This window comes from Rhinatrema bivittatum, chromosome 1, assembly GCF_901001135.1.
Source record: "Rhinatrema bivittatum chromosome 1, aRhiBiv1.1, whole genome shotgun sequence".
Lineage (NCBI taxonomy): Eukaryota > Metazoa > Chordata > Amphibia > Gymnophiona > Rhinatrematidae > Rhinatrema > Rhinatrema bivittatum.
Genome location: NC_042615.1, coordinates 779,032,876 through 779,055,009, shown reverse-complemented (window position 1 = coordinate 779,055,009; position 22,134 = coordinate 779,032,876). Strand labels below are relative to the sequence as shown.

Genomic DNA, 22,134 nt, shown 5'->3' with positions numbered 1-22,134 from the left:
ATCCACTATTTCTTCTATCAACAAGATATCCCTAACCAAAATGCTGTCATTTGGTATTCACTGTGATTTGCACCCCAGTGTACTTTCTGTTTTCCACAGAGCCCCTGTGGCTTTATGCAAATGAGTATTCCCCCATCCCCTGTTTGATATGGGGTTATCTGATTCTCAGAGGTGGACTTTGAAGTTGATCCTCAATGTGGAATCTATTCTTTTAATGGCATGGTCTTTCTGGCAATCTTCCTTTTAAAATGTAATTTCTTTCATGTGTACAGAATCTTTATTCCTTTAGCATGTTTGCTCATTAATTATATATAATGTTAAACTAAAATGGTGAACTACCTTTACATAAAACTTAACTAGAAGCAAATCTAATACACACAACTGAATAAATAAAATGAAAATAATTGATCAACTGTTTTAATGAAACTGTATGCTACAGAATTCTCAGGAAAATTAATTATATATAACCAACTGCTGAGTGCCAATTAAGCATACTGTAATCTAAAACTGAAATACCAAGGAATTCAGTTCTACCACTTATTAAAAACACAGATGGCTGAATAAATTAGTGACCAAAGGTGAAAAACCTGGCATGAGCTTTGGGCCACTATGTCACACAAAACGTTTTGTTCAACTACTTTTATCATTTTTTTCACCAGATGTGGCTACAGGCATTACAGTATAAAAAAATATTTAAACATAATACAATTACATAGGTAAGATTTTCAGTATTTTATTTATGCTATCAGTTAGTTAAAAAGTTACCTGTATCTGTCGCACAGTTAATACATTTGCAACGCTACTTTAAATTCGCTATATAAGGTCATCATCACTTGACAGTCATTGATGGCAGAAAGTTTAAGATAACCAATATGTATAAAAAGCATGCTTGCCTTCTTGCTGTAAATGAAGCTGGTGAACTTATACAGACTAAATCCCTTAAAGAGACCACAGCCAAATCACAGTGTTCTGTTGCATGGGCATGGATCAACAAAACCAGCTTCTATCAATCATAATGTTAGCAAAACAGAAGTGTATTTCTAACTTTAAAAAGCTGGAAACAAGAACATAACATGGCACCATATTATTCATCAATTGACACACAACTGAACTATATTCCTATTGTTTGAGTATCATAAGCATATAATAATTTTCTGAGGTTGGACAATCAAAATAGCATCCACTCAAGGGGCTGTGATATGACCAAACTTACCAGAACACACTAGCAGCTCAAATACTTTATTATACTCTTAACAAATAGTAGTATTTCCAACACACAATTACACTCTTCTTTTCCAAATTTATTTTTCTGGCATTTCCTGCTGAACCACTGCACCCTCTCTAATCTATGATTGAGAAAATAAATACTGATGTTCCATGTTACAGAGTTAAAAAAAAAAAAATCCCAAAATGGTTCTGTGCTGTTTGTCCCTACCTAATCTATCAGAACTGTTATTGTCCTACTATAACTATATGCATATGTAATACAGAATACTGATCTAATCTTGTACCTCGTTTGTTCAACTAAAGACTATAAATGTCACCTGTAAGCTTACGAATGTAAACCTTAGATTGCCATAGCACACTTTGAACTGTTTGGCTGGAAAAGTGTGGAAAAACAATGAGCATGATTTCATGGCTATAACTCAGTAAATGTCGATTTTGTTGATCCTTACACATGTGTAAACATCGGTTCTCAAACCACTTTTGTCATGACTGCTGGGAAGACTGCTAGTTGAGTAGTTCACCCAACTTTCTCCAATCAGGAACATCCACACAGAGCTAGTAGAGCAACAAATTTGTTGCAAAAACATCTTGTGACGTTGTTAATGTGGTAATTCATTGCTAAAATGACTGGAACAGTACATATTTGATAAATACTTTTCCAGACTCTCTCATTCCTGGCAAATACAGTATTTATTGACAACCTGACAGGCTTAATGCAAGGTAATGCAATGAGTTAAGCTGGAACTCGCGCATATCTCAGCTTTTGTGCCACTCCTGTATGACAAAATAAGGTCCCATCGCAAAGTCATATTATTCCAATTCAACTACAAACAACTTTGAAAGTTGCAACCTTAATCTGCTCCACTTTCAAGACTAACTAGGGCTGATATTTGGGCATACCCAATTGTGACCAATCTATACAAAATCCAATTTTAAAACTTTGTGCTACTTTTGACATAAATTAATTTCCAAAGATTTTGCTAAGAATACCTACTGCTAACCTTGCATGAGAAGTCACTGGCTTTCATGGGACAGCCCCCTCGCTTGCTTATAAGCTTGCCCATAGCTAGCCACAATTTTTTAATCAGCAGTTTGCGGTTGCCCTAAACAGCTGTCTAAAACTATGAAACATGAATCTCAGAAATGTAAGTGGCATCAGTTCTATCAATATCTGATATTCCATGGTTCATTTAAAAGCAAAATCACCACTGAAACTATTCCTCTGTTTCAGTACCTAAAGTCTGCTCCTCTCTAAACATATCTTATTACCTTACTTTTAAAGGTAGATGAATTTAATTTCAATGGGAGTGTTACTGCATTCAAATTCATCCTACAACAAAGAGTCTAGCTTTATAACACTCTCCCTCTTCTCTAGTATTAAATGCACCCTATATGCTATGTATTCTCTGAGCAAACGTGAACCCCACCTAATTTTTGGCATTTAGACATCAGTTTTCAGAGCAAGAACACTGCAAGTTATTGTCAACAGAATAAGAATATACAAGAAATTCCATCTGCCAATTAATGTCACCTAATTGATGAAGAGACAATCTTTCAATAAAGTGCTAACATTTCTGTTTCTACACTGCTTCATGCCATCTCAAAGAAGAGGCTACACACCTGCATGTGGCTTGTGTGCTAGGACTATCAAATCCTACCTGTTTAGTCTCCATCTTGACATTAAAAGCCAATGTCCAGCTCCTAGTCTGATGATATCACATGAAGGGAAAATATATCTGAACAAATCCATCCAATTGCACTATAACTGAGAGGGTAAGAAATTGATTTTTTACCAGTTACTTACCAGTACAAACTTAAGCAAATTTGACCAAGATTATAGCACAGACACAATCAATCCAGGTCCCAGTACAGATGTGCCTTAAGCGATTAATAAGAAAATTTTAAGACATGATCTTTTCCATTTTCTTGGGACATGTAAATAAAAAAAAAATAAAAAATCTAAAATCCTGGTCTCAGCAGACCACGGCCAGCTACACAATGCTAAGTATAGGATTAGGTTTCTAGATATAGACAGATTATTATAGCATTTCACAATAACCTTTTTGTTCAAGTTCTGTGAAGGGTCCATTTTGCTAGCACACCAAAACAGATTACTAATACAATATAACATGAAAAAGCCCCAATTAAAAGTTTTGTTTCTTCAAGTTCACAGATTCGCCCAGTTAAAAGCAAGAAGGCAAACAATTTTGCACTGGATTTCAGAGGGATTACATGGAACAAAAGTAAAATACATGTTCAGATTACAAACAGAATTTTACAGTTCACTGTCCCGAAAAGGTAATGGGCACAGAAGTGTCTCAGTCCAGAGGTTGGGGGTCTGCGATAGGCATGGTGTGAAGTACTTCATCGAGAAGCTGCAGAGCTCGGTGTAAATGGATTTCAATCCAGCAAGGGGTTTCCTTGATGCTCTGCCGTGGGTAATCGGGCCCCCACCCTTTCACAAAGCTCATCCGTAATATACACAGCCGGCGAAGATCATCCACACCAATGCCAGCGGCTGCCGACAGACCTAAATGAAAGAGAGCCAGGATGAATATAACTTGCAGGTATAGACCTGTAAAGGTAGATTTTAGGTTCCAAGGTGCTTTGCATACATCTTTCTCAGTCCTACCAAACTGACACCCTCCTCCACATCACAATACGACTGATTCCATACTGTAAATCAGCTGGATGCTATTTGTGGCTTGGGAGTTATATGTAATTCTCTGAGGCCACCATGTGATTTTTCTACATTTTATTCATCAGAGAATTAAATGTACTTTGAATGTAAATCTTTTAGCTGTCAATAAGATAGGATTTGAATGTTGTTCTTAGATTTAGTGTGCTGCTAATGTAGCTCAGTAATAAAAGTTGAGTACTGCTGCTGTGAAAAAAATGAAATTGATTTCTGCTCCTGTCATGTAACTATTACTTTTTATAAAAGAAAATTTCAGGGTTATAGTAAATCTACAGGCAAGGTAAGTTAAGTGGACCTTTTTCATAAATCATCATAGACTTTCCTTTCTTGTGTTTCCATACTTGGCTCTCCAGCAGCTACCTAAATTCCACTGTGTACATGTCATTTTACTATTGGCATTCTGTACTGTATTCATGCCATATCTAAAGGCTTTATAGATACTAACCCCATAGGGTACAGCACAGTTTATGATTCAATTTAAAAAGTGGCCACACAACAACAAGAATGTCTGGAGATACAGCCCTCTTCTTCATATAATTGTGAATTTATATAGCAGGAACAATCAAGTGAAAAGAAAGTAAAAAAAAAACAAAAAAACAACCCCCCCCCCCCCCCCACCCATCCTACCAAGTAAAAGAAAACAGGGTATGTATATAGGAAAATTGGGTCTTACCTGCAAATTTTCTTTCCTGTACCACCACAGTTCAGTCCAGACTCCTGGGTTTTGCCTCCCTTCCAGCAGATGGAGACAGAGAAAGTTTTGCAGGCACCGCCTCTTAACCCGGTGTGCCACCTGCAGTTCCTCAGTATTACTCAGTACCCAAGCATAAAATATTTAACAAAGCTTATTAAAACAACTCTATAATATTCCCCAGAATGAGCAGAGAAAAGAGGAAACCTCATAATTGAGAATTATAACCAAATTTGGAACCTTTCTTGCAAAGACTAATGAGAAACCAGTGCTATACTTCAGAATTTTTCAGAAATCTTCAGAATCTTGATAAAAAGATTGAGCAAACTCTCCAAAAACTCCTCTTCCCCACTGGGTGGGTCTCTGGACTAATCTGTGGTACTACAGGAAAGAAAATTAGTAGGTAAGAACCAAATTTTCCTTTCCCTGTAAATATCCGGATCAATCCAGACTCCTGGGATGTACCCAAACTTCCCTAACCAGGGTGGGAGTGTGTGTAAGAGTCCCGCTCGAAGCACGCTTTCACCGAAACCACTGACATCCGGAGCCCGGACATCCAATCAGTAGTGTCTGGCAAAAGGTATGTAAAGACTTCCATGTAGCTGCCCTACAAATCTCTTGTGGTGAAACGAATTGGCATTTTGCCCAGGAGGCCACCTGGGACTGAGTAGAATCAGCCCTTAACCCCTCCAGGACAGGATGGCGGCGACAGATAAGCATAACCGATTAGCCTTCTTCAACTAATGTACTATCGTGGCCTTTGACGCTTTTTGACCCTTTTTTGCACCACACCATAGTGCAAAAAGGTGATTCGACAACCGGAAACTGTTAGTGACCTCTAGATACTGCAACAAAAGCCCTTCTGCCATCCAAACGTCTCAATTCCTTAGCACGAGACGTATCAATCTCCAGATTTGTAAAGGCCGGAAATTCTACTGACTGACTTAAGTGAAATGCTGAAACCACCTTCGGCAGAAAAGACGGAACCGTCCTTAGAGACACCCTGGAATCCGAAATCCGCAAAAAGGGTTCTCTACACGACAGGGCTTGAAGCTCAGAAACCCTTTCTGGCTGAACAAATCGCTACTTAGAAAACACCTTCAAAGTCAGATCTTTTATGGTAGCCGTCTTAAGAGGTTCAAACAGCGGTTCACACTTAGCCCTAAGAACCAGGTTACGACTCCATGGATGACAAATTATTAACAGGGGGGTGCAAGGGCTTTGCTCCATCATCTCTGGATTCAAACCCAGAGTTGTTTCATGAACCTTGCCCCGCAGGCAGCCCAAGGCAGATACCGGCACTCTCAGGGAACTAAAGGATAAACCTTTCTTTAGGCCTCTCTGTGGAAACGCTAGAATCTGTGCCACTGATGCTCACCGACGATCAATCCCCTGGAATCATTACACCAAGACTCGAAGACCCTCCAAATGTGAACAATTGCCAAGGAAATAGAAGTCTTACGAGCTCGTAGCAGAGTAGAAATAATGTTTCTGGATCATCTTTTTTCCTCAATTGCCTCCTTTCAAAAGCCACGCCACTAGTCAAAAGCGATCCGCTTGATCTAAAAATATAGGGCCCTGCCGTAGAAGATGTGGTAGACCAGCCTCAGGGGCTGTCCACTGATAGATTGACCAGATCCGCAAACCAAGTCCTTCATTGCCACTCCGGAGCCAAGAGAACCACCTTTCCTGGGTGGACCTCTATCCTCCTTAGAACCTTGCCCCCCAGGGGCCATGGAGAAAAGAAAAAAAAAAAAAAAAGACATAAATCAGAACGTCATATGGCCAAGGAAGAACCAGGGCATCGACCCCTTCCACTCCATGCTCCCTTCTATGACTGAAGAAATGTGGGCTCTTGGCGTTTCACTGGGTTGGCATCAGATCCATGAGGCATGCCCCCCCCTGCGAGATATGAGGGCCATTGTTTCCTCTGAGAGCTCCTATTCTCCGGGATCCAATTGTTGCCAGCTGAGGAAATCGCCTGCACATTGTTGGACCCCGCTATGTGCAACACCACTATCGAGGTCAGATGCTGCTCCGCCCAGGACATCAGCATCTCCGCCTCCCAAGCAACCGGTCAACTTTTAGTACCTCCCTGGCGATTGATGCAGACCACCATTGCTGCATTGTCTTACAGGACTCTGACTGCTCGGTTGTGCAGAAGTGTAAGAAACCTTGCCAGAGCCAAACGCACCTCCCTTGTCTCTAAGCGATTGATAGACCAAGTCGCTTCCTCTGCTGACTATTGGTCCTGCAACAACTGGGACTGACAACAGCCCCCCAACCAGTGAGACTTGCGTCGGTAGTCACTAACATTTGAGGCACCTCGAGGTTCACCCCACATTCCAGATGGTCCCGGCCAAGCCATCAGTGGACCTGGCAAACTCTAAGTGGTAGTGGAAGAAGAAACTGCTCAGTCATCAGATCCTACCGGGATAGTAACACTTTCTGCAGAGGTCTCACATGAGCAAACACCCACGGGACGAGCTCCAAGGTCGAGGCCATGGAATGGAGAACCTGCAAGTAATCCCAGACCCTGGGTACCGAGATGTCCAAGAGGTTATGAACTTGTGCCTGCAGCTTGACTATCCATTCCTCCGTGAGAAAGACCTTGCCCACACGGGTATCAAAATGCGTGCCTAAGAACTCCAGAACCTGTGAAGGAAAAAGGTGGCTCTTGGATAGATTAGCAGTCCAGCCCAAGGTCCTCAAGCAGTGCAAGACCACGTCCACTGCTGTTCTGCAAAATTCTTCAGACTTCGCTCGGATGAGCCAATCATCCAGATATGGATGAACCAGCACCCCCCCCCCCCCTCCTTTTTGAGGGCTGCTGCTACCACCATTACTTTGGTGAAAATACTTGAAGTAGCAGCTAGACCGAATGGAAGAGTGCAAAACCGAAAATGTTCTCAGAGAATCATGAATCTGAGGTATTTCTGATGATCCCAGCAGATCCCAATATGCAGATATGCTGCCATTAAATCTAAGGAAGCCAGGATCTCCCTGCTAAGCACCACTGCTATGACTGATTGGAGCGTCTCCATTTGGAAACGAGGAACTTAGAGCCACATTCACCTTTTTCAAATCCAGAATTGGATGGAAGTTTCCCTCCTTTTTCGGCAACACAAATTAAATGGAATAATGTCCCATCCCCCGCTCCTCCCAAGGAACGGGAACAATAGCCCCCAGTATCCTCAGTCAGTGTAAGATCCCTTGAGCAATCAGTTTCTTGTTTGGCAAAACGCAGGGAGATACCATGAATAGGTTTTCTTAGAGGCCGAGCAAGTTCTAAAGCATAGCCTCTATCACACTTAGAACCCATTCCTTGTGAAAAAAGAGCCAACCGACCCCCAATGGCTGAGACCGAGGAGTGGGTCGTCCTCACCTCATTGCTTGGATTTGGCTCCGCTGGGCCCTGGCTGCCAGCGTCTTGGTTCGTTCATCATCCACAAAAGGACTGGGACCAGGACAGACTTCTCAGAGGTTTGTCTCTGCCTGCGCCCGGAGCTCTGCTCTGACAGAAATGCCTTTGACCTTGAAAGAGAGAATGAACTGGTAGAAAACCTCTGGCCCCCTTAGGCCTGTCTTTCAGTAGTTTGTATACCTTATTATCACCAAGCTGCTTTATCAGCTGTTTCAAGTCTTCACCAAAAAGGAGCCTGCCTTTAAAGGGGAAAGCCCCAAGTTGAGCCTTCGACAAAACATCCAATGACCAGTTTTGCAACAAAAAGTCTCCTCGCCGAGACCGCAGACACCATTGTCCTAGAAAAGGTGCGAATAAGATTGTATAAGGCATCGGCCCCATAAGCCACAACAGCCTCTAAGCGTTCCACCTGCTCAGATTCCTGGGGCGAGAGATCTCTGGCACTCTAACTGCTGCACCCATCTGAGGCTTGCTCAGCATAAACCTGCTGCACACTTTAGCTCAGTTGCCCAGGGCAGAAACCTCAAAAGTTTTCTTGAGGTGCACCTCGAGCTTTCTATCCTGGAGATTCTTCAGAGCTGCCGTGCCAGCCACTGGAATGGTAGTTCTTGCTGTGACCCGCCGATGCATCCACCTTCGGCACCCTCAAGAGCTCAAGTCTCCTCAGGCAACTGATAAAGTTTGTCCATAATCTACTGAGACTGTCTCAGGGGTATCCCCTTCTCCAATCAATTGTTTAACCAGTCTATGAAAAGGAAAAGTCGTGGCTAGGCCCCGTAAGCCTGCCATGACCAGATCTACCGTGTCCTGTTCCGGCTCCTCTGGCGGAATCTCTATCCCCAGCTCCACCAGTACATGTGGGATCATAGGGCCCAGGTCTTCTCTCTAAAACAGACAAATGACCTTCAGATCGTCCCCTTCCATAACAGGAATCTTCCCTAGTTCCTCCTCTTGGTCCTTATCACTGCTAGGTGGAGGGAACATTGTGAAGACCATCTCCCGGGGGCATCCCCTGGTCGGAGTCCTCCAAAGAAAAGTCATCTGTGGTACCCCGCACCACTGGACCTTTCACTTTATAGATCCTCGTGGCCCCCGGCACCTCACTAGGTGGACCCTGAGAAAGCCTGCGCTTGGGGGAGTACCTACTTGGCCAGAAAAGCTTTGTGCAATAAAAGCACAAATTCTGGGGAAAAACAGGAAGGACCGACCCCCCCCCCCCCCCAAATTCCCCTCCAGGGGATCAGGATCTTCACCTGATTACTCCTCTATGGCCTCGTCGGGGCTCAAATTGGCAGGCAACAGCATTGGCGGGAGATCCCCTCCCCCTGCCGCTCTCTGCCCGGCATCCTTAAAAGTTTTCAAAATGGCTGCCGTTCCCGCTCTTAGCGGGAACGGATCAGCCTCATCCAACAGAGCAGCTGACAACCTGCCAGGGCCGCGCTGCTTAATTACTGCCACAGTAGCTCCCCGCGAGGAACCCTCTTCCCCAGAAAGACAGCGGAAACACTGGCCGGTCTTAAGCAGCGAAGCACACTTCCCACATGCTGAACAGTGGTTCGTGTGTGGCATGGCCCGACGTGACACTGACCTTACAGCAGCACTGAAAACCTGCAAGAGGGATTGGGAGCTGGGAGCATCAAAAACCACTTAACCTGAGTGCTGAGTTCCCAGCTGCAGGCCAAGCAACCAAAATCTAACCACTGCCAAATAACCCCCCTTCTCCTTTCCTTTTTTTATTCTAAACTTTACAAGACAGACAAAAAAAGGATTACTTCCCTGACAAAGGGTGGCAAAGGCTTCTCACAATCCTTGTGAGAGGGGAGGGAGCTGGACCACCAGCTGTCACCTCCAGCACAGAAGGAGCAATTTCAGGGTCCCCGACTCCTGCTCGTCCTTAACCTTCTACTAGTGGGGATGATCCCACCAGGACCTGCCAACCCCATGGGAGGATTATGCTTCTCTCCCCCCTCCCCCCCTTTTTTTTTTAGATATATATTTTTTACTCCGATACAGAACACAGGTTTTGCATCACCTCCATCTGTTGGAGTCAGAGAAATACTGAGGAGTTGCAGGTGGCACACCAGGTTAAGAGATGGTGCCTGCGAAACTTTCTCTGTCTTCATCTGCTGGAAGGGAGGCAAAAAGCCAGGAGTCTGGACTGTTCTGGGTACGTACAGGGAAAAACAGATCCCTAGTAAGTGGTTTCAGAACATATCAATAAGTTCAATAATCAGGGCTGATGAGCAAGTGTATTAGGCACCCTACGTGAACCTTCTGTCTTGTGCGTGCTCCCCCCTCTCAAATTAACTTTCAGGCCCACATGTCTGAGCCCCGCCCAATTAACCTTCAGGCTCAAAGTTCTGCTTCAGCCACAAGGCTATTCCTCCACATTTTTACACAATTCTCTTACCCCCACAAATAATCACACAAACAGCATACACATCTCTCCCCCACTCTCGCATAGATGCCTCTGAACATACAGCTCCCCCTGAATTCCTCCCTCCTCTCAGTCCAAGGAAGAACACCATTTCCTTCAACCATCACTGCCTCCAATAAAGCTTACAATACGGACTTATACTCCTGGTCAAGGATAGACTTCTTCAACTCAGTTGGGAGCTGAAGCAGAACGTTTGCCCACGCCTCAACATAGGGCCTCTGATATACTCTCCCAAGAGCATATTTTAACATCTGTTCGCTCCGACACCATTTTAAGCGGACATTCTATGGTACCAAAGTTACTGTGGGCAGGTTTTCCTCTGTCCATTTGAGCAACACACATTTACGTGCCATGACCAAAGGCAGGGCAAGAAAACAAACACCACCTTTCTTCACTACCACAGCCTGCGAAAGGACGTCCAAAAGCAGTGTTACACTGCCCAGTTTTGGGCTGAACTACTGCTCTGCATAGGTCAGCCCATGTTTTGTTTCCATCTTCTTGCGGATAAGGGATCTTCTGTTTATGCCATGCTTTTCAGAATTCTGATACTGTTTCCCCATCAGTTCCTTCTTCAGGAGAGCGACCCATGCATCCACCACCACCACCCCTTCTGTGAAAAAGGGTTTTCTGATGTTGTTCCAGAGCCTTACTCCTCGTAGTTTAAAAATGCGACCCCTAGTTTTACAGCTGGTTTGCCATTGGAAAAGGTTTGTGCGTTAATATTTTAAAGTATTTAAATGTCTGTATTATATCTCCCTCCACCCCCAGGGTATACGTGTTCAGGTCCTCAAATCTTTTGGTGCAGAGCCCACACCACTTGGATGCCTTTCTCTGGACTGCCTCTAGCCTATCGTTATCCTTTCTGAGATATGGCCTCCAGAACTGAACGCTGGATTCCATGTGAGGCCTCACCAAACTGTACAGAGGCATTAGCATCTCCTTTTCTCTACTGGTTATTCTCTCTCTGTGCAGCCCAGCATCCCATAAAAGTATAATCTCCATTTAGGAGTAATCTCCTTTTTACAATTTCAGTCCTGAGAAGCAAGTGGTCTTAGATGCTACTACATAGGGGCTGATGTAATTTGCCGAAATTCAACGCACAGTTTAACGCACAAGCTAACTCCAGATGCAGTAAGCTAATAGTATGTTAATGCACTGAAAATTTACATCATCTCAGACCAGGAGTAAAATTTCCTACACTAAGAAAATACAAATTAAGTCTACACATCTTTCTGCATTGGGGTGGGTGTGGGTAATAGCTAATGCCTTCATTTGCAAGGATTTTCCGTGCATGGGCGCTAAGCAGTGCATGCAATTCTATGCTCATTTTTGTGCACAAAACTCCTTGTGGCATCAGAAGTAAGGTTTGAGCACCAAAAAAAAAAAAACATGCGTACAACTGCAGATAAAACAAACAGTGTGCTCTGCCAAGCGCACCTTATTAAATCAGGCCCGTAGTGAGCTCTTGCTTAGATTATTTGTGTGTGTGAAAGCACACAAAAAACATGTTCAAACTTGAAAGAAAATTGTGGAATGCTGAGAAACAGGAGTAAGCGTGGAGATTTGGATTTTTCAATTCTGTTCTTACACTTATACACTGATCTTATCAATAAAACCCATCTCCCACTTATCTTATCAATAAAACCCATCTCCCACTTCCATGTATCCTACAGAAGTCATTTCATCTGCTAATATTGAGTTAAGTAGCGTACTACTATCTACTCAATTGATCCCATGGATTACCCATAACCACATTAAAATCCCTGATCAAAAAAAAACGTTTGGTGTGGATATTCTGCTGCAAGCATGTAGAGCAGTTTACCATTCATACGAGAGTATAAATATTCATGAATGTCGCTTGCTCACAGTTAGAAATGCTTGATACAGCCAATACCTGCCCTGGTGTTGGTTTTTAATATTTTTCATGTTTACTGTCTTATAAACAAGGAAATTAGTCTCTCTGGAATTGTTTGTAAAAGTAATCATTTCTTAACCTGCCCATGCCTTTCAACAATAACTTTTTCCTTAGTCTGATGGGTCTCCTGTATGAATATTATATCTGGATTTTGCCTCGTCAGCTACTGTAGAATAGGGGTCCCCAAATTATGGCCTGAGGTTTTCTGGCCTGTTAGGCTTTTCCTTCTCACAGCTGCATTTGGTCCATAGGAAGAAGGGTTTTCTTGTTTTTTGTAAGTGGCTGGTGGAGTTTTCCAAGCCCCAACAGCAGGAAAAGAGCTGCTGGACTCACACCCATGAAGGGCTCCACTAGTGGGGAGTCCAGGCCCCAATAGCACAAGATAAGAGCAGTGAGGGAGGGAGAGAAGGAATGAGAATGATAGGGAAGGGAGGAGAGTGAACGAGAGGGGTGATAGTGAAGTGAAAGGACGGGAAAGATGTAAAAAGAGAGGGGAGGTGAATGTGAGTGAGAGGGCAGGGAAAAGAAGTGACAAGGGAGGGCAAGGATTGAGGGGGTGGAGGAAAGAGGTGAGAAAGAGGAGGGAAGCAGAGAAAACGTGCAAGAGTATATGGGGGGATGCAAGTGGAAGACAGTGCACCCCAAACATCACCCTGCTATTCACCCCTCCACAGCCCGATGCAGATCCTATGGGGGGGGGGGGGGAGGCAGGCGATAGGGTTTTTGAGGGTATAGCACAGATGCCATCTCCCTAGAAATATTTTTTTTTTACCGTCACCCTACCTGCTAGACCTCTGTAACATTTCAAATCAGTGAAATGGCTAGACTCCTAGTGAGAACTATTGCCCCCCCCCAAAACACACATGCTCAGCAAATCTGAGGGCAATCCTGCCTCCGTGGCCCTCTCGGCGATTTGAAATGTCACATGCAGCCCCTTCCCTTTACGTTATCCCCAGTCAGCTGTCTACTCCAAGCCGAAGAGCCCTAACCTGCTGAGCATCTCTTCAGAAGGGAACTCAACTGTTCCATCTCCTTTATCATTTTTTTGCCCCTCTGTACTTTTTCTAGTGCTACTATATCCTTTTTGAGATGGAATGTCCAGAACTGCACATAATGTACTGCATTTGCACCATGAATCAGTGCAGACATTATATTCTCTTTTCTCCATTCTTTGCTGAATAATTCCTAGCTTTCTATTTGCCTTTTTGACCTCTGTCACACACTGAGCTGAAGATTTCAAAGTATCGTCCATAAGGCCTCCATGGATCCTTTTCCTGGGTGGTGACTCCCAATATAGAATCCAGCACTGCGTACCTATAATTAGGATTTTTTTCCCCCATGTGCATCACTTTGCATTTGTCCATCTTAAATTTCACCTGCCATTTACTTGTCCAGGTACCCAGTCTGGCAAAGTCCTTCTGTATGAACTTACAGTCCACTCATGTTGAATAATTTTGTGTTATCTGCAAATCTGCTTACCACACTTGTTGCTCCCATTTTCAGATTGTTTATGAATATGTCAAAACAGCTTCCAAACTCCTTGTTAACCCCCTCAAGTCTTGCACCAACAGCAGCATGAGAATTCTGGCACTGTGTGGCTCCGACTCACTGAGAGCACTGTGGTACCAGAAGCAGACGCTGTACCAGGGCAGGAGAGCGAAGGGATACTGACAAAAGTTACAGGAATCGACTTGGATGAGGTGGGGATGGGATGTGTATGCTGAGGACCCCAGTGGCTACTTTTGTGCTGCTCTCTCTCCTGTCCTCCTATGCACGCTGCCCAACATTTGTGAGAGAAGTGAAAATTCTGTGGGGAATTCCCCCAGATCTTATCATAACATGACTTAAAAGAGGTAGCATGTACTTACTTATAGCTGGGGCTATGCCACCTACTGATCCTGGTCCAGGGATGTTTCCTGCCACTGCTGCAGCTTGCGCAGCGGCTGCTGCTTGTGCAGTCGCAGCCTGTTGTTGCATTTGCCGATGACACTGACGTAAATCAAATACCTTTAAAAACAAAGCGATAAATTGAAAACACAAAACTGCAAGCATTCTGTATCACAACATGTGCTTAATACAAAATACCAATAATCTTCAGAAAACCAGAGTATTTCCATTTTGGAATTCATTAATTCTATCTTAAACAGTTACAATCAGTCTTACTACATACATACACTTTAAATTTCCTCAACTCCTTTTTTTTTCTTTTTTTAATCAAAATAGAATTGCTTTTCTACTGAAATAGTTCATGCGCTTGTAACACTTCAATATTTTAAAGCCAATAACAATAAAACTTGTGCAGTTTTAACAGCATGACCTTTATGATATAAAACTAATTACAAATCAAAGTAAAAGAAAAAAAAATCAAGATCTGGGTATTTATACCAGCACCAAAGAACAGGGGTTCATGTGCTAATATGAAGAAGAGAGGAAAAAGCATAAGAGTTAGCAAGTTAAATGTAAAACATTGATAGGACAGTCTAAGAGAATTTGAAAAGAAGCTGGCTGCAGAGAAAAAACCTCATAAAAACTTTTAAAAATATACCCGAAGCAGGAAGCCTGTGAGGGAGTTGGTTGGACCATTAGATGATCGAAGGGCTAAAGGAGCACTTAGGGAAGATAAGGCCATTGGGAATAGACTAAATGAAATCTTTGCTTCTGTGTTTACTAATGAGGATGTTGGGGAGATAACAGTTCCGGAGATGGCTTTCAAGGGTGATGAGTCAGATGAACTGAACCTGGAAATGTAGTAGGCCAGATTGACAAACTAAACAGTAGCAAATCACCTGGACCAGATGGCATGCATCCCAGGGTTCTGAAGGAACTAAAAAATGAAATTTTACATCTATTAGTTACAATTTGTAGCTTATCATTAAAATCATCTATTGTAGCTGAAGACTGGAGGGTGGCCAATGTAACCCCAATATTTAAAAAGGGCTCCGGGGGTGAACTGGGAAACTATAGACCAGTGAGCCTGACTTCAGGAAAAATAGAGGAAACTATCCTAAAAATCAAAACCACAGAGCATATAGAAAGACATGTTTTAATGGAACACAGCCAACATGGATTTAACCCAAGGGAAGACTTGCCTCACAAATCTGCTTCTTTTTTTGAAGGCACATATGGATAAAGGAGAACCAGTAGATGTAGTGTATTTGGATTTTCAGAAGGCATTTGACGAAGTCCCTCATGAGAGGCTTCTAAGAAAACTAAAAAGTCATGGGATAGAAGGCAATGTCCTTTCGTGGATAACAAGCTGGTTATAAGACAGGAAACAGATTAGGATTAAATGGTCAATTTTGTCAGTGGAAAAGGGTAAATAGTGTAGTGCCTCAGGGATCTGTACTTGGTTCAGTGCTTTTCAATATATTTATAAATGATCTGGAAAGGAATACGACGAGTGAGGTTATCAAATTTGCAGATGATACAAAATTATTCAAAGTAGTTAAATCACAAGCAGAATGTGATAAATTGCAAGAAAATCTTGCGAGACTGGAAGATTGGGCATCCAAATGGCAGATGAAATTTAATGTGGACAAGTGCAAGGTGTTGCATATAGGAAAAAATAACCCATGCAGAAGTTACACAATGTTAGGTTCCATATTAGGAGCTACCACCAAGGAAAAAGATCTAGGCATCATAGTGGATAATACATTGAAATCATCAGCTCAGTGTGCTGTAGCAGTAAAAAAAAGCAAACAATGCTAGGAGTTATTAGGAAGGGAATGCTGAATAAAATGGAAAATGTCATAATGCCTCTATATCACTCCATGGTGAGATCACACCTCGAGTACTGTGTACAGTTCTGGCCACCGCATCTCAAAAAAGATATAGTTGCATTAGAGAAGGTTCAGAGAAGGGCGCCCAAAATGATTAAAGGGATAGAACAGCTCTCCTATAAGGAAAGGCTAAAGAGGTTAGGGCTCTTTAGCTTGGAGAAGAGATGGCTGAGGGGGAATATGATAGAGGTCTTTAAAATCATGATATGTCTAGAATGGGTAGGTGTAAATTGGTTATTTACATTTTCGGATAATAGAAGGACTAAGCATGCCAAGAAGTTAGCAAGTAGCACATTTAAGACTAATCGGAGAAAATTCTTTTTCACTCAACGTACAATTAATTAACAATTAATAAAATTAACGTGGAATTTGATGCCAGAGGATGTGGTTAGTGCAGTTAGTGTAGCTGGGTTTAAAAAAGGTTTGGAGAAGTTCATCAAGTTGACTTAGGGAAGGGCCTCTACTACTACTGGCATCAGTAGCATGGGATCTTTTTAGTGTTTGGGTACTTGCCAGGTTCTTGTAGCCTGGTTTGGCCACTGTTGGAAACAGGATGCTGGGCTTGATGGACCCTTGGTCTGACCCAATATGGCAATTTCTTATGTTCTTGAAACCTGACTTCATCTCAGTCTGCTGGCAGGGGAGCATAAATCCATTGGTCCTGAGTCCATCTGGCTACACGCTAGGAAAAATGCTAATAATCAAATTGACTTGGGTATAGCCACTGCTTATTTCCGGCATTAGTAGTAAGGGATATATTTAATGTTTGGGTACTTGCCAGGAACTTTTAACCTGGATTGGCAACTGTTGGAAATAGGATGCTGGGCTTGATGAACCCTCAGTCTGACCCAGTATGGCAACTTTTTATGCTTTATGTCCTTAATCAAAACAGCTTCTGAACCAGATAAATACTAATGGAAAAATAAATGCCATGAAGCATAGCTCTTATCTAAGCCATCAAGGAAACTGTGGTACTGCTGGTTGCTCAGAATTGTATGGAAATAAGCAGAGCTGAACACTATGGCTGGATATAAAAAAGGAATATAAAAATAATCAGAGGGACAACACAGACCCATCAGGTGAGGACAATTTTTCAATTTGCTTCATCAGCCACAAGAATTCAGTTGACACTGACCAGAATTAAGGGAAGGACAAATCAGAGGAAACACGCTGGGCAGGACTGAAATCCCAGGTGCCAGTGCATCTCCCATGTAGAGAAGCAACTTGTGTCCTGGATTTTTCCAGAATCAAAATACAAGAAAGAATTTAGATTGCTGGTTTGTATACCCCAAGCACAAGGTAATATGCCAGTTTAAGGTATTTACTTTGCCAGAGAGCAATTAAGGATAATTGCACATTTTTCATTCGTAAGATTTTTTTTTTTTTTTTTTTTTTAAAGTTCTTTGACATCTGGAAAGCTGTCTATGTACGATGTAAGTTGATTCTACAGATCAACACATTTTCAGTTTGTAAAATTTAAATAAAGAACATTAAGAACCCAGATCATAAGAACTCTTATTTTGGTTAAACCAACCTTTATGTATGCGCTTGGGTAAATCTTGTGAACTGCATCTCCCGGAGCTCGCCCGGCTTCCCTGTCTAGATAGTAACTCTGAACAAAGACGGCATGGTCGCTGAGGCATCTCACCCACACGTCTCCTTCCCCTTTACATTCCAGCTGCACCCCTTTACCTATGTGCAACCTGAAAAGAGCAGACACAGCAAAGTTCACCACGAACAGTTTCACACGCAGCCACGCTCATATTTCATGTCCTGTCTTCATGTAGATTTGAAATTAAAGGGTCCCAGGTCTCACACTGCCTTAAAGCCCACAGGGACTCAGATAGTGCAAGCAAAGATAAGAGATGGAGGGAAAAAAAACAAGGGCATATGGGTCACTGTTAAAAAGCTGTTTCTTTTGAAATAGACATTTTATGATGTCAGAGTTATCTACTACCGTCACCAGATATTTGCTGATTTGTCATCATGAGCTTTAAAAACCTAACTTGGGGAAAATAAAGTAATTTAAATTTAAAAAAATTAAGAGATATTAAAATGTTTTCTTTTTTTCATATTTTATTTTGGTGGCCATGTCAAGGGCTTTCTTTTTCTCGTGGTTTTGCAAACCACTGGAAGGAATGATAAAGGGAACGAAGCAAGCAGTAAAGATCTTGAGGAACATCAAAGCAGAATGTCAGACGGCCCATCCTGGCACCCCCTCACTTCTGCCTTAAACAATGCTCCCCATGCAGTACAATCACACGAGGATTTTGAACAATGCTTTACAATATTTCAGTCTCTTTCTGAGCACATCCTTTTAAAGGCACAGGGTAGGGTTACCAGATAATTCCAAGAACAAAGTGAAAGTCTGAGTTATTATCCGGAGTCTCCCAGATAGCGGCCGAGTCAATGGACCAACTCTTATTTCCAATTTTTATAAGCATTTAAAGGTTAAGGGAATTCTGTTTAGAAATTTCAAACTTGCAGTTTAAGAAAATAAACATCCTACATTCAAATAAATCAATGTAAAAAAAAATTAAATCTGGCCAAATAAGGAGAGAAAGGAATAAGAACAGAGCAATGAACATATCCAAGAAACAAGCAGATTGATTTTGAAAAGATATATTGCGGTAGCACTTTGAACCACTAGGCTCGCAGTGACCTGTGAACAGGCTTTTTCCATCGCAGGTCAAACCAAATGGAGTTCTAGACCTCTATCCCTGAGATCCTTATCTAATACTAAGGACCTCAGAAAAGTCTTAAGGCACTACCTGTTCAAGCTAGCAATTAAAGAGCTATGTGAACCTTAACTCCCTCATTACTATTTCTCCTCTTCTATTCTGGCCTTTTTATCTTGATTCCAGTCAGGCTTTAACACTCAGGCCTTGTCTTTAATTATAAATGTTTTTATATTGTTTGATTATGATTATACTATCTGTGCATGAGTGAAGGCTATGTCAGCTGTACCTCGGTATATAAACAAATGCTAAATAAATAAATAAATAAAATAAATAAATAACCCACCCTGAACGTTGGAGGGCACGGGTAATAAGTCCTTTTAAATAAGTGCAGAGTTATAGTAGTCATATTGATCCTAGAGAAAATGTGTCTTAGTACAATATGATACTTTTTATTTGACCAACAAAAAAATCATGAGCTTTTGAGATCTCTCGGTCTCTTAAACGTGCGACTGCAGAGCTGAAGGAAGCTCTTATATCTAGAGAATGTTGTGGCATGGGAATTCCTACAATAAACACTTTCAAGTATGCAGACTGACATAACTAGACTGGCACTAATTAGAGAAAACTAGCAATTCGCCAGTCACACAAACCTTCCCGTCTTCCCTTCTAGAGTTGAACTAATCAACTTAGTTATAGAACCGGGGCATGCTACATTTATTTATTTATCTATCTATCGAGTTTTATATACCGTCATTCGGTTTCGCCATCATAACGGTTTACAAAAATACAAAGGTTACAAGGGATTCAAAAAAGGTTAAAAAGATTGTTAACATATGGATATCATATACAAGTTGGTTGCTGTTCAGTTGTCAGGTTTCAATTCTTTGTTATAATCTATACTTGTGTTGAGTTTCATTTTTCTTCAGGTTAGACCGGAGGGGGTTAGTTTTGTGTTGTTCATTGGGTGAGTTGGTATGCTTTGGTGAACATCCATGTTTTTAGATCTTTTTTGAAGGTTTTTAGGTTTTCTTGAGTTCTGAGTTCGGTTGGGAGGGAGGGAGTTCCAGGGTTTTGGGCTGCCTAGAGAGATTGCTCTCTTTTGTGTTGAGGTGAGTTGATTGGAGCGAGTAGGTGGTGTCTTTAGAAGTCCTTTATTTGTTGATCTGAGGTTTCTATTAGGGGGTATGTAGTTTTATGGAGGAACTTAGCCAATTTTCTTGTTTTTCATATATAATTTTATGTAGAATGGATAGTATTTTGTATTCAATCCTGAATTTTATTGGTAGTCAGTGTAGTGAGATAAGTGTTGGAGTGATCTGGTCATGTTTTTTAGATCCGGTGAGGATTCTTGCAGCTGCGTTTTTGTAGGATTTGGAGTGGGTGGATAGTGTTTAGAGGTAAGTTGAAAAGGAGTGAGTTACACTAATCTAGGTTAAAGAAAATGAGTAATTGAAGGACTGATCTGAAGTCGTTGGTGGAAAGGAAACTTTTTAAATGACGGAGTGTTAGTAGTTTATGATATCCGTCTTTGATTTTTGTTGTAATATGGTTTTTGAAAGAAAGTTCTTTGTCAATTATTACTCCAAGATTGCGAGAATGATTGACCAGAGATATAACCATATTTTGGTTCATTACATTGAGTGGTGGTAGTTGAGGAGAGTTGTTCTAATATGATTATTTCAGTCTTGTCGAAGTTAAGGATGAGATTTAAGTTGGTTAGTATTTCCTTTATTCTGCTTACGTAAGTGGATGTTAATTTGTATGTTTCTTCTATTGATTTTTGTATTGGGATTAAAATTTGAATGTCATCAGCATAGATGAAGTGGGTCAGATTAAGATTTGATAAGAAGTGGCATATTGGAAGCAGATAGATGTTGAAGAGCGTCGCTGATAGAGCGGATCCTTGGGGGAACTCCAGTGTTTAGATTCATTTTCTTTGAGAGGGTATCATTGAGCAGCACTTGGTAGGATCTTTGTGACAGGTATGAAGAGAACCATTGTAGGGTTGTTTTCTTTGTCCCAATGTCCGATAGACAGTCAATCATGATAGAGTGGTTTACTGTATCAAAGGCTGCTGATAGGTAGAGTAAGACTCGAAGGTAGCTGTGGCCTTTTTCAAATCCTTTGAGTACGAAGTCGTTCATTGCTAGTAGTAGAGTCTCCGTGTTCAGTTGCTTTCTGAAGCCAAATTAGGTGGGTAGCAGGATGTTTTCTTCCAGGTGGTCACTGAGCCATGTGTGGACGACTATCTCAATGATTTTGGCAATGAATGGAAGGTTTGATATGGGTCAGTAGTTCAGTGGGTTTTTTGGATCAAGATTATTCTTTTTCATAATGGGTTTGATTGCTGATTTTAGGCATTCTGGGTAATTTCCTTTCATGAGAGAAAGGTTTACGATGTCAGTTATAGTCTTAGTTATTGTTGGTTCGAGATTTTTTTATCGTTGTAATGGGTATGGCGTCAATAGGGTGTTTGGCTGGGTTCATTTTTTTTAATGATCATTTGGACTTCCAAAGAAGATGCTGTCTCAAAGTTGGGCCAGCTTTGTTTGAATGTTCGGTATTTTCTGGTCTTTTGAGTCATTTTTTAGGTTGTTCTTTATGAGGATTTTGATTTTTTCATTAAAGAAGTCTGCAAAGTCATTACTAGTGATCTTTGGTGTTGATTGTGGCTGATCATCATAAGATAGAAACATAGAAATGACGGCAGAAGAAGACCAAATGGCCCATCCAGTCTGCCCAGCAAACAGACTGGATGGGCCATTTGGTTAGGCTTTTTACTATGTTAAAGAACATCTTAGGGTTTTGTTGGTATTTGTTTATTTTTTTAGTGTAAAAGTCTTTTTGTTTTATGGATGAGTTTTTTGTATTCTGCTAGTTGTGTTCTGTTAAGCGTTGAGTAGTGTGGTTGTTTCTCCATGATTTCTCTTTTTTTCTGAGTTTCCGTTTGGCTGCTCTGATGTTGTCGTCGTACCAAAGGTTCTGATTTTTTGGTTCTTTTATTGTTTTCTTTATCACGGGGTTTATCTTGTCTGCTACATTTCTAAGTTATGGTAATCCAGGATGATGTTGCGTTTTCTCTGTTTGATAGGTCTATGTTTGTTAGTTCAGTCTGTAATTTGCTTGAAGAGTTTCGATGCAAAAAGGTGGATGGTATGAGAAGGATTTAGTTGTGCTTTTTCTTGTTGTGAATTTACAATTTGAATATTTTATTTATCAGGTTTTATATACAGTCATTCGACTTCATTATAAAGCCAACATAACTGTTTACAAACATGGTAA

General features: G+C 41.6%; 1 protein-coding gene across 3 annotated transcripts in view; it reads right to left on the bottom strand.

The window, feature by feature from the left end:
* Nucleotides 1-390: 390 nt before the first annotated feature.
* Nucleotides 391-22,134, bottom strand: part of LOC115077758 (mothers against decapentaplegic homolog 4-like) — a 150,274-nt gene continuing 128,530 nt past the window's right edge. For all 3 annotated transcript variants that reach the window (XM_029580051.1, XM_029580045.1, XM_029580058.1), the window contains exons 10-12: nt 17,706-17,874; nt 14,261-14,399; nt 391-3,757 (exon numbers count right to left, since the gene is read on the bottom strand). In XM_029580051.1, coding sequence (XP_029435911.1) covers nt 3,546-3,757; nt 14,261-14,399; nt 17,706-17,874 — 520 coding nt within the window. In that variant the 3' untranslated portion in view covers nt 391-3,545. The remainder of the gene's footprint in view (nt 3,758-14,260; nt 14,400-17,705; nt 17,875-22,134) is intronic.